The 15,120-nt window shown below is 55.0% G+C and overlaps 6 protein-coding genes across 6 annotated transcripts; 3 read left to right on the top strand and 3 right to left on the bottom strand.

Annotated features, from left to right (window-relative positions):
* Positions 1-647: 647 nt before the first annotated feature.
* HMPREF1541_04674 (uncharacterized protein) lies at positions 648-3,645 on the top strand (the record flags this gene model as incomplete). Its single annotated transcript, XM_008719018.1, has 2 exons — positions 648-3,386; positions 3,514-3,645. The coding sequence occupies 2 exons, from the start codon at positions 648-650 to the stop codon at positions 3,643-3,645; spliced, it is 2,871 nt and encodes a 956-aa protein (XP_008717240.1).
* A 2,082-nt stretch (positions 3,646-5,727) lies between these two features.
* Positions 5,728-7,695, bottom strand: HMPREF1541_04673 (uncharacterized protein; the record flags this gene model as incomplete). The annotated part of the gene is made up of 1 exon (XM_008719017.1): positions 5,728-7,695. The coding sequence occupies one exon, from the start codon at positions 7,693-7,695 to the stop codon at positions 5,728-5,730; it is 1,968 nt and encodes a 655-aa protein (XP_008717239.1).
* Positions 7,696-8,137: 442 nt separating this feature from the next.
* HMPREF1541_04672 (uncharacterized protein) lies at positions 8,138-9,190 on the top strand (the record flags this gene model as incomplete). Its single annotated transcript, XM_008719016.1, has 1 exon — positions 8,138-9,190. The coding sequence occupies one exon, from the start codon at positions 8,138-8,140 to the stop codon at positions 9,188-9,190; it is 1,053 nt and encodes a 350-aa protein (XP_008717238.1).
* Positions 9,191-9,984: 794 nt separating this feature from the next.
* HMPREF1541_04671 (uncharacterized protein) lies at positions 9,985-10,893 on the top strand (the record flags this gene model as incomplete). The annotated part of the gene is made up of 1 exon (XM_008719015.1): positions 9,985-10,893. The coding sequence occupies one exon, from the start codon at positions 9,985-9,987 to the stop codon at positions 10,891-10,893; it is 909 nt and encodes a 302-aa protein (XP_008717237.1).
* Positions 10,894-11,030: 137 nt separating this feature from the next.
* On the bottom strand, positions 11,031-12,618 carry HMPREF1541_04670 (uncharacterized protein; the record flags this gene model as incomplete). The annotated part of the gene is made up of 2 exons (XM_008719014.1): positions 11,031-11,182; positions 11,235-12,618. 2 exons carry the CDS (start codon positions 12,616-12,618, stop codon positions 11,031-11,033), a joined length of 1,536 nt encoding a protein of 511 aa, XP_008717236.1.
* Positions 12,619-13,073: 455 nt separating this feature from the next.
* Positions 13,074-14,576, bottom strand: HMPREF1541_04669 (uncharacterized protein; the record flags this gene model as incomplete). Its single annotated transcript, XM_008719013.1, has 1 exon — positions 13,074-14,576. One exon carries the CDS (start codon positions 14,574-14,576, stop codon positions 13,074-13,076), a length of 1,503 nt encoding a protein of 500 aa, XP_008717235.1.
* Positions 14,577-15,120: the final 544 nt, after the last annotated feature.

The following is a 15,120-nucleotide window of genomic DNA, read 5'->3' as shown; positions in this document are numbered from 1 at the left end:
CTCACCGGTCCAGCTACTACGCAAAGATCGGTCATTCCCATCTTACCGTGCCATGCAGTGCAAGCCATGGCATACAGAGAGTAAGCTATAACTACGTTCTCTCGGCCAAATTGGCTTGTTGCCGTTCTCGCAAGCACATCCGTGGAAGGGACGGCTGCGAGAACGTTTGCTCCATCGCCACAGCTTTCATGGTAAGGAATGTGCAGTGCTTGATTCGTACGTCGAATCCCGTGATATTGTTGAGCGTTCAAGTGTAGACACACAAATGCTGCAGCGCTGAGATCTGTCAGTGAGGGGTTTAGGGCACTTGTATGTTATGGCTTTGCAGGCCATACGAGCAACATGGTGGTGTAGTCGATTCAAGCGGAGAGTACCATCATGAAGAAGCCGTAAGCGTGGACATGTCCGGTCGTAGCTTGATGATGCCGTGTCAACGAGGAGAAGGTAAGAAGAGTGCAGTGAACCCGCCCGTCTGACGAAACAAATGCCAATTGGTAGATTTTGCCAAGACCACTTTACGCGACCTCCGTCGCGTTGCGCGTGGACGCGTTTGGGGGGGTTATGAATTCTTGCAGAATCGACACCACCACCACCACCACCACCACCACCACTCACAACGACAGCACGACAAATAAACACAACACACAATGTCGACTTTGCTGGAATCTGCGCTGAACACTGACCCTCTCGCTCCGCCTTCCTCAATCAGACGCTCCGGCGATCTACCCTCCTCTTCTAGACCCCGCCCACCCCCTTCAGAGAGCAATGGCCTTCCTTCAGAAGGTAATATCTTCGAGGACGACGAGGTGGCGGCGCCTGCGCGGAACCGAAACGCGAATCCTTTAGACCGCAACGTACAGAAAGTCGAGGACAAGACAGGTTTGGCGGTTACAAAAGCCTTTGAACAATTTCTCGAGTCGCACGTCGAAGAGCCCTCTTCTTCGGGTCTGCCACCTTCCAGCGAACTCAAAACGGACAAATACTACATTAACCAGATTCATGGGCTACGAGAATTCCAACTCTCGACCTTGTACGTCGACTACAAGCACATCCTAGCCTCGAAGGAGGGCTCAATTTTGGCCTCTGCTATTTCGGCGTCATACTATCGCTTCCTGCCATATTTGACCAGAGCTCTTCACAACCTTCTCCAGAGATATGAGCCGGTCTACTTCAAGGACCATCGTCAGATGATGAGCACCTCGTCACAGGCCAATACTTCTCTTGCTGGCAACGCTGCTAGCGATGCAAGTACAACTGCAGAAAAAATCACCAGTCAACAGACAGACAAACTTTTCACTGTCGCTTTCTACAATATCCCCCTTGTGACAAGGGTACGTCAGCTACGGACGGAGCAGATTGGCCGCCTGGTCTCCATATCAGGAACCGTCACCCGCACCTCAGAAGTGCGCCCAGAGCTGGCATACGGAACATTCATCTGTGAGAACTGCAATGCAGTGGTTCCAAACGTAGAGCAGACATTCCGCTACACTGAACCCAACATCTGTCCCACCATTACTTGCGCAAACAAAATCGGCTGGCGTCTAGACATCGCCAACTCAATCTTTGTGGACTGGCAGAAATGCCGTATCCAGGAGAACTCTTCGGAAATTCCCACCGGCAGTATGCCGCGAACAATCGATGTGATACTTCGTGGCGAGCAAGTCGAGCGGACGAAGCCTGGCGAGAAGTGTGTTTTCACAGGCACGCTTATCGTCGTCCCTGATGTCTCTCAACTTGGTGTGCCGGGTGTGCGACCCGAGGCATCGAAGGATAACCGTGGGTTTAGAGGTGCCGATGAAGGAGGTTCGGGCGTCAGTGGTCTCAAAGCGCTGGGCGTAAGAGATTTGACCTACCGAATGGCTTTTCTGGCTTGCTTCTCATGTCCGGATACGACCACACCTGGCCAGCCCATGGGTGAATTATCCGGACAGTCCACTAACATTCTCAACTCGCTGCACCAGATCGACCTCAACGACACTTATGATGACGGCTCCCGCGCGCAGGAGGCATTCCTCGAAACTCTTTCGTATGCTGAGATCGAGGATTTGCGAGCAATGGTTCACAGCGAGAAGATTTATGACCGCCTGGTCAAGTCTCTCGCGCCAACGGTCTATGGCCACGAGATTGTCAAAAAGGGTCTCCTCCTGCAGCTATTGGGTGGTGTTTCCAAGATGACCCCCGAAGGCATGGCCTTGCGTGGCGACATCAATATCTGCATTGTTGGCGATCCCTCAACCTCAAAATCCCAGTTCTTGAAATACATCGCTTCTTTCCTGCCCCGGGCTGTCTATACCTCAGGCAAAGCCTCCTCTGCCGCCGGTCTCACTGCAGCGGTCGTCAAAGACGAGGAGACCGGCGAGTTCACCATCGAAGCCGGTGCCCTTATGCTCTCCGATTCTGGCACCTGCTGCATCGATGAGTTCGACAAAATGGACATCTCGGACCAGGTCGCCATCCACGAAGCTATGGAACAACAGACCATCTCTATTGCCAAAGCTGGCATTCATGCGACCCTTAACGCCCGCACATCTATCCTCGCCGCTGCCAATCCCATCGGTGGTCGCTACAACAAGAAGCAAACTCTGCGCGCCAACATCAACATGTCTGCGCCCATCATGTCGCGTTTTGATCTCTTCTTCATCGTACTCGACGATTGCAACGAAAGTGTCGATCGCCATCTCGCAGACCACATCGTCAAGCTACACATGCTGAAGGACGCCTTTGTGCAGCCCGAGTTCTCCACCGAGCAGCTGCAACGGTATATCCGCTTCGCACGCACTTTCAAGCCCGTCTTCTCGCCCGAAGCCAAGGCACTACTGGTGCAGAAGTACAAGGAGCTGCGCGCCAACGACTCGGGTGGCGTAGGCCGTAACAGCTACCGCATCACAGTCCGCCAGCTGGAGTCCCTGATCCGCCTGAGCGAAGCCATCGCCAAGGCCAACTGCGTCGAAGACATCACCGAGCCCATGGTCATCGAGGCCTTCACCCTCCTCCGCCAATCCATCATCAGCGTGGAGCGCGACGACGTCGATGTTGACGACGACGACGACGACACGCCCGCTCCAACCACAAGCACCGCTCGCGACGGCGACTCTCCCATGGCTGACTTCGACGCCGGCACCCCCGCAACCGCAGCCGCAGACGGCGACCGTACCACCCCCGCAGCTCCCACGCAACGCATGAAGATCACCTTCGAGAAGTTCGCGCGCATGCAGCACGCGCTGGCGACGCGGATCCGCGACCACGAGGAGGCCGAGGGCGAGGGCATCGAGCACCAGGAGCTGGTGCAGTGGTACCTCGAGCAGCAGGAGGGCGAGCTGGAGAGCACGGAGATGCTGCAGGCGGAGCTGCGCCTCGTGGGGAAGGTGCTCAAACGGCTGACGAAGGTGAGTTCTTTTCATCATTTACTACTTATCACTACCATTGTGAGGAGATCCCCTGTGTGGATTTAGAGAGGAGATATCCATGCCCATTTTCAGTACTGGTGGATAATCTTGCTAACTGAGAATGTAGGATTCGATCATCATGCCGATCCGCGGCGAGGGACTGGTCGATGAGGATGGTGGCCCGGATGGTGGCGCCCAGGGCAGCGAGCAGGTCGCGTACGTGCTGCACCCCAACTGTGGCCTTTTCGACGAGCCATGAAGAAGGGGGGAGAGAGATTTTGCACATACAACATTGCCCGCTTTGGCTGTTGGTTGATTCAAAGGTTAAAACGCGGGCGTCCTGGAGCAGATGCTGGAAGTGGGTAGAGACTACTGATGCGTTCTCCTGATGGTGTGTACGAACATTGACGATGCGACATGAGGAAGAGGTGAGTCTCTGCTGGGCACGGCAAGGCGTATGAAGATGAGCACGAGCAAGATGGTGGGAGACTACGTATTGGAACCTGCCAGGTGCATCGAAAGTCAGTAGCACGAACGTTTTGATAACAGTTTCGAAGAGGCACGTCGTTTTCCATGCTGCGGCGGAACACAGCACTTGTGTTCGCTGTATACGCTCACCTTGACTGCATTCCATTTCTCACCGGGGGAAAAGGAGCCCTTCATCGCCGAATAACTTCTTGCGAGGCTGGGAGAGTGTATTTCCGCCCCGCCCGGTCTCAAAGGGGCTGTTATCCCAAGAAGGCATCCGGTCGCCTACTGGGCGCGAGACGTCGACTAGTTTCAAAATGGCGCTTCGACTGACATTCATGCATGTATGCGGCACACTTGGCCCCTGTGGACGGGAAGGGTCATGCATTTCTGACGCCCGGATATCCGAAGCGAGCCTCGTGTATGCTGCCGTGCGCCGCCAGCACCTCCTGAAGGTCTCTTGGTAGCCTGCCGCAGGACCCGGTCGCATGGCGTCACAGCGATATTGCGTGAACTGGGTTGACGGCATGGCATCACGACATCATCACCTTGCATGTATGCATGCCGATGACGCCAATCTACTATCCTCAGACCCGAGCGGCACTGGGTACCTTGTCGAGTAGTCAGAAAGTAGGCGCGAGGCAACCGCTATGCCTAAAATAGATTAGATCTCACGAATTCCAAGCGCAACCACCCACCCCACCTTTCCAGCCATCACGTATTGATGCGGGTCTCGGTCTCGAAAGCCTCTCCCTACATGAGCGACGTGGACTCTGGTTCGGCCGAATGCCCAAGGAGGTGGCAGCGAGGAATTGGCATTCGCAATGCTCCCAAGGCACTGTCCCAGAGCACGCTTTGCTTCATAGTTCTCTCTCATCCTCGGAGTGATTGGTCTCAAGCTTCAGAGCCCAGAAGTCTTGCATGCCAGGATCTTGGTCGGCTGGTCACGTCGACGATGCGTCCTGCGGACGTCAAATGCGCCCGACATGCCGATGCTATGCACCAAGTCCACGCGTACATGGGGTTGGGCTCTGTTAGGAGGACCTTGGACCGCCTGGCGGTGAGTGGGTTTGCATTCTGGTCCAGCGCGCAGCCTTCTTGAGACCGTGATAGGCATCGGCCACAGACGCTGAAGTGGGTTGCACAGATACTTCGCATGCCTGCAGAGCTGTAATGGAGGCGCGAGCTGGCTCTGCAGCCAAGGTCCATATCACGAAGGTTCTCGTGTTGCCTATCAGCTCAGCCGACCGGCCAGATCGTCCGACACAGATAGAGGTTGGGCGACGGGCAAAGTTCTGCTAGTCACCACAGACCAGCCTTTATATGATGGACCGGGCCAAAAGGCCAAATAAGTAGTGAACGCATACCAGTCGTTCGAGATCTGCCAGGAATGCTATTTTAGATTGGAGCAGTTTAGTATCTGCATTACACCAATCCGGGGCGACGGGATCGAACCTTCACGGCGTTTTGCAGTGGTACAAGGCAACTGAATGATGTGCCCCTCGCGTTGACGTGTGGGGGTCTGGGCCAATCACATTTGACTCTCGACGGCATTCTGAGCTCTGAGCTCTGGGAAGTGGTGTGCACAACCGAGTGGGTTGCAATTGGATAGGGCGAAGGGAAAGGCCAATCTAGGAGACGTGAGGGGTGATCGAGCAGAGGATTCTCGGCAGTCGTGCTTCGACCAAGGCTGATCTGCAGGTGGTGATGGTGAGAAACGAGCACTCCAGGCAGTTGAAGTCAGCATTATGACTGAGTCTAAGTGTTGACAGGGTCTGGATTGATTATAACACAGAAGCTTGATATCATAATATTCGCAGACGCCATGGCTACCTGGAAAGCTCCATCTGCAAAGCGTAGTCTAACACTACACTCAATCATCATCTTGCTCTACCGGCCTCGTGTTTCGAGTCTTTGTCCGAGCAGACTTGAAATGTTTCTTGCTGCCCGTCTTGACCTCTGTTGGGTCAAGGTCCTTCTCCAGGGCGGCCATAGTCCTCGCTTTGCGGCCTGACAACTGTTTCTGCTTCCCCTGCTCGGTATACTGGTGGTTGAATGGCATTGTCAGATGTCCAGCGTTGCCTGAGCCTGCACCAAAGAAGCCTTTGTCAAGCTGTTTCGACCTTGCGCCGGTCTCTGATGCTGGGCCTGGTACTGGAACGTCACGCGCAACCTCAGCTTCTGGTATCTCCTCACTGTGCGAGATAAGCCATGCCTGTCGTTTTGCGGGCAGATGGGCAAAGTCATATAGATCCTTGTTGAACTCGTTGCCGTCAATCTCAGGATCGCTTGGCGGAGGATGGCAATAGAGCAGCTTGCCGTTGACATAGTCCTTGAGTACATATCTTGCCGCCCGAGACTCATCTGGTTGGCCATGCCCCGTTGTAGCAAAGCCTCGCGCTTTGGCGTATGCTCTAAGCACTTCAGAAGCTGTGGGCACACCTGTACCACCTTCCTCAATCGGTCTTGTATGGATTTTCATGCCATAGACATTCTCCAGGAAAGGCTTGGGTATCCGCTGTGCGACCAGACCGGCTGGCCCGGTGAATTCTCGTAGTTGATCAATTGGCAGCACACCCGCACACACCAATTCAGCCTTGGTGGTGGCAAAGTTAGGGAAAACGAGACCAGGACAATCACACAGGATGACCCGATCGCTGAGATGAATGGTCTGAAAGTGCTTGGTCTTACCCGGTGTTGCCGACACGCTGACCTTCTTTGCACCGATAAGCGCATTGATAGTTGATGATTTGCCGACATTAGGATAGCCGACGAGTCCAATGGTTGTTTTCCGATCCTGAGCACTGCCGGCCGGGATGTTCTCTAAAAACAGAGACTCGAGCTCGTCTACCGTCAAGATCCTGGTCCGCTCATCCGACGAGTCGTGATCTGAGCCTTCTGATCCACCTGCTTCTTCGTCTGACCAGTCTTCCTGTTCCTGGTCCTTGAGGTTGAGGTCCTGCACATCTTGGACCATCTCTTTCTGTGGATCATTCTCATCTTCGACCTGCCGCGCTTCTCTTTCGACCAAGTCATCGAGAGCATCCTTACCCTCGTTCAACTCCTTTGCGAGATGTGCAGAAAAGAACTTGTAGTTGATACTCCTCTCCACAAAGTAGCTCGCCCATGCTTCTCGTTGTCGTGCGGTCATCATATCTGCCTTGTTCACTAACAATAGGTTACGTTTGGCAGGGTCAACTTCTTTCACGTAGCGCTCGAGGTCTTCGCTTCGGAACAGCAATGCATTTCTGGCATCCACGATTTGAACAACCAGATCAGACCGCTCGATGACCCGCCACAGCTGGCGCCAGACCTCGATATTTCGTTCGAAAGGCGTCATAAGAAGGTCATCGTTTTCTTGGAGTTCGGCAAGGCCGCGTCTCCATTCCAGCAGGTTTGCTCTCTCTTTCTCATCCAGCTGAAGAGGTGTAGTAGATTCATCCCATTTTGGCCGCCGGGGCACCGACAATCGTCCTCTGTTGCGAGCGTGTTTTCTCCTGATGCCTTGCTCTTCATCCGCGCTGAGCAAGTAAGGGTTCTTCTGGTCTGCGTGTATAATCTTCACGCTGCTCATCTTCTCTGCGGTAAAGTCTGTGCCCGCAAGCTCGGCCGTTGACAGAAACTCATCGAGGGCTCCCTGTTCAGTGACACTGCGCATCTTCACCCAGGAAGCCTCTTTTGCGGCGTTGGTGACATAGCTTTCGCCGGTAGCATGATTCGTCCTGACCACACCTGCTGTGGCACTGGTCTTCTTTCGATCACTGCCTTTTCCTTTGCCAAAACGATCATTCATGAGACTGTTTCCCAGCCCAACGCTGTTCTTGCTCTTCGGAAGCACCATTCTAGCGGCTGCAGTGCAGTGTGATGCGAAAAGTTGGTTGCGAGACGAGAAACAGATACACCTTCATGCACCAAGGCGACGTTCAAGCGTTAGGAGGACTTGAGGTGAGCAGACTGTGCAAGATGATAAATCTAAAGGATAGTGGGGCGACTTTTGGACGTTCACAGGCAGTGATTTCGTGATTTTTAGGTGATATTCAGGCGCTGCGACGTCATTCGCAGGCGCCGCATCGGACCTGCCAAGCAGGACTTCTTCAGCCTGCGCAACCTCTGGACTTTTGTCCGCCGCAACAACACTGATCTCAAGCGCATTGTGGTCAACGCCGGAGCCGTAATCTCGACAAACATACGTGTACCTCGCACCTAGGTCGCACCTAGGTCGCACCTCACCGGAAAGGCTCAGCCTCCTCTTTCTAAGCCAGACCTCCCGAATTACCGCCACCATGCCTCGCGCCGAGGTTGGTTCGACCAAACACATCGCAAATCAGATGAAGGCAAAAGGCCTTCAACGGTTGCGATGGTACTGTCAAGCATGTCAACGCCAGATGCGCGATGAGAATGGTTTCAAGTGTCATGTCGCCTCAGAGTCCCACGTGAGGAACATGCAAACCATTGGAGAAGATCCTCGGAAGGCGATCAACGAGTTCTCAAGAGAATTCGAGCGAGACTTCGTACAACTGTTGAGGACAGGCCACGGCGAGAAGAAGGTCAATTTGAACCACTTCTACCAGGAGTATATCTCGAACAAAGAGCACATGCATATGAATGCTACGAAATGGGCCAGTCTAACCGAATTTGCAAAACACCTCGGTCGTTCGGGAACTTGCCGCGTGGAAGAAGACGAGGAGAAAACGGAGCAAGGTGTTGGTGGCGCCTCAAGCCTCACCATCTCCTGGGTTGACAACAGCCCAGAGGCGTTAAGACGGCAGGAAGCGCTCAAAAAGAGAGAAAGGCAAGATAAGGGTGACGAGGAGCGCGAGCAACGCATGATTCAGCAACAGATTCGGCGAGCAAGGAAAGACGCAACCGAATACCGAGACCAAGACTCCGAGGAGGATGAGGATGACGAGCCATCTGCAGAAGGCATCAAGCGCAACAATGGCGAAAAAGTTGTGCTCAACTTCGGCGCGAAGAAGCAGTCGGATCCAGAAAAGCCCCCATCTCCACCTCTGACCGACGACGCCGAATCACCAGACAAAGCCGACGCAAACGAGAAAACGTCGTCACCGGAAGCCGAAGCCTCTAAGCCCAGCTCGACTGCCGCAACCGCAAAGCCCGGCTTCAAGCCCATGTCGTTTGGCGCTGCATCCAAGCCAAAAAATGTCTTCGCAGCCGCGTCCAAGAAGAATGCTTTCAGTGGCTCCAAGAAGGCTACCGCACCAGGCCCTCAGAGACCCATGAGCGAAGCGGAGCGAATCATGAAGGAGGAGATCGAGAAGAAGCGGCAAAGGGAGGCTGGTGGCGGTAATGCCTTCAAGAAGCAGCGCGTATCATGAGGCAGGCCCTTGGGATCACTTGGACGAACATGACTCTAGCCCAGCACGCGTTACGGCAGCATGCTTCCTCCGAAGAATAGTTTCCTAAAGACTGCCGAAAACGACATCTAGATGCTCAGCGTCCTGCACCATTGCGAGGTAGAGCACGGTGCAGCCGGCTTGCAGCACCTCTCCACCAGTCTGGCAGTTAGCATCAACGATGGGATCCTGGTATCTCAACCTGACGGTCCCTACCGCATCTCAACCTTTGGTAGTCCTGTGAGAAGGACGAACATGCTTATATGTCGAGACTTATATCCCGGCCCAGTGCAATGCCTCTCCCCGAGACAAGTCGTCAGAAGAGGAGCACGAAGCCGAGGGAGGAAGTTAGCCATGGGCCGAGTCTATGGCCCAGTCTCTATGATAGGAGAAGGAGGCTGAGTGCCTCGCACGCATATCATGCAGGTCACAGGGAATGAGGACGTATCGCAGCATTGCTGTGTAGATATATTGTAGCTAGACAGGAGTTATTGGAGGAAGGCACAGCCGAGAAGCATATCCACTCTTCGGTTGTGCCTGTCGATCGTCAACATGATGCAATACAATATGCATTGACTAGAACGACATACGCAGCAAGCTTCACATCTACACTGTCACGTAGCCGAGCAATTCTGTGTTTTCTTCTCCATCAGCAGTGCCGAAAGAGAAGTTCAGGACCTGAAGGAATATTATTCGCCACGTACGAAGCACGTCTCTTTCGCTGGACCATCTCTGCCTCACGCGTCACACATCCGGCAAAAGTATCCTTTTCAACCATGGCTGACGGTCTTACCATAACGTCAACTGTCCCTCTGCACACCCGCGCCCTCTCGACCAGCCAAAATGCCAGTAACAGCGCTGAACCTATCCATATGCCCCGCCTCGGCTTCGGGGTCTACCGCTCCGATCCTTCAGTCTGCCAGACCTCAAGCGTGTCCGCCATCCGCGCCGGCTATCGCCACATCGACAGTGCACAGTTCTATCGCAACGAAGCCGAAGTCGGCCAGGCGGTCATCGAGTCCGGCGTGCCACGCAGTGAAATCTTCTCGACCACCAAGATCCTCTCCGCTGGCGGGTCCGTGGACGCGAGCTACCGGAAATGCGTCGAGAGCGTGCGGAAGCTCGATCCCGGAGAGGACGGAAGCGGAGGCTACGTCGATCTGTTCTTGATCCACAGCCCGAATTCGGGGCGTGAGGGCCGGCGTGAGATGTGGCTGGCGCTCGAACGGCTGTGGGCTGAGGGCAAGGCAAAAGCGATTGGAGTGAGTAATTGGGGTATTGGGCATATCAAGGAAATGCAGGAGTATGCTACCGCGGTTTGGCCGCCTCACGTCGAACAGATTGAACTGCACCCGTGGTGTCAGCAGAGAGAGCTGGTGGCGTATTGTGAGAAGCTGGGCACTGTGGTACAAGCGTATTGCCCGATTGTGAGGAACTACAAGGCCAATGATGGAACGTTGAAAGGACTGGCCGCGAAGAATGGGAGGAGCACGGCTCAGGTGCTGGTCAGATGGTCTTTGCAGAAAGGATACGTGCCGCTGGTCAAGAGTGATAACGAGGGTCGGATCAAAGAGAACGCGGACGTTTTCAGCTGGGAGTTGACTGAGGAGGATATGAATGTCTTGGATGCATTGGATGAGGGAGAGGCAGGCAGTATCGTGCAGGTCGCGAAGAATACGCTCTGAAGCGCTACATGGTGTGCTTGAGTGCTTGGATGGAAGCCTGCCGTTGTTCAGTGGCGGCCGCAACGTGCTTTCAAGTGCAATAGGTGACTGAAGCTTGCAGTAGCAGCGTCAAATGTCTACCACAGCCACAGGCCTTTTCAACCGGGGCGATCGATGAGGAAGGAATTGACTGCTTGCAGTGTCGCTCGTGATGGATTGGCATCCGACTTGCAGCTGGAAATCCATACAAGCCGTTGCTTGATGACCATTTTATCAATGAAGTAGGGCTGACGGGCAGCATTCAGCTCTCCTGCGACAAGTTAGTCTGCGAACTGGATAAAGGACTTATCGTATCAACATACCGGTATCGCTGAAGAAGAGGCATATGAGGCTCAGAGCGGTGCCAATACTCAAGTCTTTGCCCGAGGAGCAAGTAACCAGAATACGACTATGAGGATTCTGCTGCAGTACCGCGCCAGCCACGTCTTTCGCGCTCGCCAGCTTGTCCCTCAGGTCTTTGCTTCCAAGCTTGCCTTCTCTGCACTTCAGGTTGAGCAAGCTCTTCCCGTCTTTGCCGCCCCCCTGACAGTTGATGACCAGATCGAAGCCGTCACATTCCTCCCGCCTTCCTGCACCAACAAACAAGTTCGACGCCTTTTCAATGCGCGTGCCTTGACCCACACTCTCCGTCGCCTTTGCCGTGGCCACGATCTCACCGATCATGTCCTCTACGTCTCCCTCCCCAGCTGCCAGCAATCTGTCCTTGTTTTCCCACCACAGCTGACTCGTGAGGCCTCTAGCCCAGCCCTCACTATCATCTCCAGCCCCCTGCACGTAGCCGCCTTCGCTCATCTCGGCACCCCTGACCCTCCGACTCGCGCTCGCAAGCACCAGCACATTAAAATCGCCCATACCCCTAATCTTCTCCGCCCAGCCATCAGGCTCCCAAGCCCCATTAGCAACCCACACACACCTGATTCTCCTCTTCACCCTCCTTCTTAATTCCCCCAAGTCAAGTCCCAGCCCTCTGAATTCCCCCTCCCACGCCGCCAACCTCGCCTCGACCTGCGCCCGCTCACTCTCCCCCACCCCCTCCTCCCCCTCCGGCGTCTGCAACCCCTCTCTCCCCCTCCCGTCCCCTCCCTCCTCCACCCTCCCCCCCCAAAGCACATTATCCACCACCGCCACCCACAACGGCACCGTCCTCCTCAACGCATCCGGCCACGCCTTCCCCCTCCGCGTGCTATCCACCAACACCCCACCCCCCTGCGCCCCCAGCACATCCAGTACCTGCAGATTCAGTCGCCGCAGGCTGAACGCCCACTGCCCGTAGTGCCCGTCCGTCGACTTGAAGTACGCGCTCGCGGCCTTCAGGGCCGGCGGGATGTACCAGGCGCCGCAGCGCTCGTTGGCGATGAGCGGCAGGCCCGTGGCGCGCCGCAGCGAGGTGACGAAGGCGGCGTCCGTGGCGATGGAGCGGAGGCGCGGCAGCGGCGCGAGCGTGTGCTGGTGCAGCGCGTGCAGGGTTTTGTAGAGGTTCGGCACGAGGGTTTCTTGGGGCGCGAGGTCCGAGAGGTGGGTTGGGAAGGGCGTCGTGGGTGCAGGTGCGGGTGGTCTTGACGTCGATGGCGAGTCTGAAAACGCTCCTGAACTATCATTCTCATTGCCCGTGTCCGACGCGGCGGCCACGTCTGCTGATAGATCGGAGTCGCTGTTTTCGTTGTCGACGTCTAGAGAAGTAGCCATGACTGACAGATATTAATCTTCGTAGTGCCGACAGTCACAAACGGAGGCCCAGTACGGTGGCATTCGGTCACCTTGGCGTTGGCGCGTGCAGCAGACAGGATAGAAATAGTTTGGACGCAAACACGGTGATGTTCGGAAGATGAATGCAAGTCGGGAGAAGTGTCTTTCTATCGCTTCCTAAAGTCTAGTCCAGCGCTGGCTGTGCATCTGCCACTTGCGATGGCTCGATGTTGGGTATCTGCCTATCCAAAGGAAAACTCGAAAGTTGCCTTGAAATTCTATGAACGCCTCGCGAGATCTTCCCAGTATGCCAAGCCCAAACGTCGCTATCCGATTCTTTCGGTCCTCATCAGCTTTTTCTTCTAGTTGCGGTGCTTGCCACCATGATGTACACAGGCTCGGATCATTGTGCGCCTTTGCGTATTGTTGTCCCATGTTGTTGTGTTCGAGCGCCATTAAGCAGCAGCAACTGTGCCGTTCTGACCACCCGCAGCCGCATCCACTGCGCCTCCATCCGTGCCCATAGCCATATCCATACCCATACCCACTGCCATGCTCTCGTCGAAGACTGGCTGTAATGCATAGGTAGAGCTCGTGAATGTCTCACCATCGAAGAGTAAGAAATTCTGCAGTGGTTGCTCCCGCTGACCCAGCACATTGATTACGTCCTGTGCCAGTCTACCGCCCAGAAAAGCAACAACGGGGCTAAGCTCAGCGCCTAGATTCTGCAGAAAGCTTCGTAGAAAGTCGGCCTTCATGGTCTCGGGTGGCAGTTGCAGTTCGAGATGTTTATCGTGCGCCATCTTGGTGAAAATAGCAAGGTCTTGCTGGCTGTGAACGGGTAAGCGGCCACCGCTCTGCTGTTGGAAATCGAAGAGGGCACGTAAGCACGAAAGCAGAGGCGACACCTTCTTGCGCTTGGAGACGGTCTTAGTGGCCTCGGCCGGGAGAGGCGAGAGGTTAGACAGCAGGAAAGGCGAGTATTCCTCTTGCTTGGTGACGACTTCCATCTTCTTGCCATTCTCAGTCTTCTCAGAGACGCCAATCACGCTGCGAAACGCAGTTTCGCGCTTACCAAGCTGGGTAGGGACGTTGGATTGTAGACGTTCTTGTACGAACTGGTGAATGACAAGATCGGCAAAGATATAGCCGTACATGCCATGCGTATCGGCGGCATAGAATTTGCGGTTGAAGTTGCGGCAAGACGTATTGATGGAGCTGATGGCCTCGATGGGAAGTCCGGTCGCGATCGTTAGGTCGAAGGAAGAGAAATACTCTGGCATCTTGCTGAAGACGATGTCGGGGTCGACGAAGAGGTTGACACGGGGATTGAGCTTCTGGATCTCGGGCTGTGCTGCTTGGGCGCGATTCTGTCCAACTTGCTCTTGCGATACGAAGAATTGCGTACCAAGATCATGGTCAGCAACAGCCTCGCCGTCGAGGATGGTGAGCGTTCCGACGCCGGCTAGCACCAGGTTCTTCGCAATCTCAGCGCCCAAGCCCTTGAGACCAATAAGTAGAATGTTTGCGGAGCGGATCTTCTCTTGCGCTTGGACTCCCCAGAGTCGGATTTGACGATCGTAAAGAGCAATTTCGTCAGCGGATATCGGCTGCGCCATTGGAACGTCCATCATGGGAGCTTGCATGAAGTCCATCTGAGGTTGCATGAAGTTAGGATCGGTCATGGAATAGCCGTTCATGCCATATGCGGAGGGATCAAACGGCACGTCTGAAGTTCCGTTCAGATCAGGGACGGCAGGCACAAAGTCTGGAGGAGGGGCGCCCTGTGCAGAGTCGTTCGTCGTCGCAGGTGCCACAGCGGTTGAGTCCGCAGTCGACGATACAGTCTTCTCTGGTTCTGCTTGAGGGTCTGGTGCAGATGTAGGCGCAGGCGGCGGTGGTTGTTCAGAGGGCAACTCCGCCTGCGCCTCGGCGGCAGAAGTAGCTGGGACGGCCATAGTGGACCTCAAGTGACTAGCACCTCGCGGAGTGAAGTCGCGCAAACGCGAATGCGCGACTCAGGCCAAAATGAAAGGAGCCTCTACGTGTACTAGATGATTACCAGAGACACAAAAGTGTCGACGATTATATGCAGTCAAACAGTCTCACCTGGGGCTTGTCCCTGCAGTGGAGGCCGCCGCCAAAAGGGAATAGCTAAGCGAATTCCTTGTAGGGATCGGCGGGGGCCTGCGTCATGCCGCCCGCGTGCTTTGCTCTGGGCGACCTAGGCTGCACCTAACCACCCAGGAATTAGCCGCCCACGGACCGCGCTAGGCTTGACTGTGGAGAAGGAAGCCCTCATTGTCTGACTGGCTGCTGCTCGACGACCATTGAAGGCACTCATCACCCCTCTTCCCCGACTCTCTCACAACGACCACTCCTTAGCCTATGCCAATAATGGGCTCAAGCGCATACCATTACTGCTGAATGCCGCCTGCTCGCCACTTCCAACGAGACATAAGACTTCTTCAAGATTTCAGCCACCGCCTCGCCCAGTCATCT

This window comes from Cyphellophora europaea, assembly GCF_000365145.1.
Source record: "Cyphellophora europaea CBS 101466 unplaced genomic scaffold supercont1.4, whole genome shotgun sequence".
In the NCBI taxonomy this organism is placed as follows: Eukaryota; Fungi; Ascomycota; class Eurotiomycetes; order Chaetothyriales; family Cyphellophoraceae; genus Cyphellophora; species Cyphellophora europaea.
Note: the sequence above shows the minus strand (reverse complement) of the source record. Positions and strands in the feature narration are given on the sequence as shown.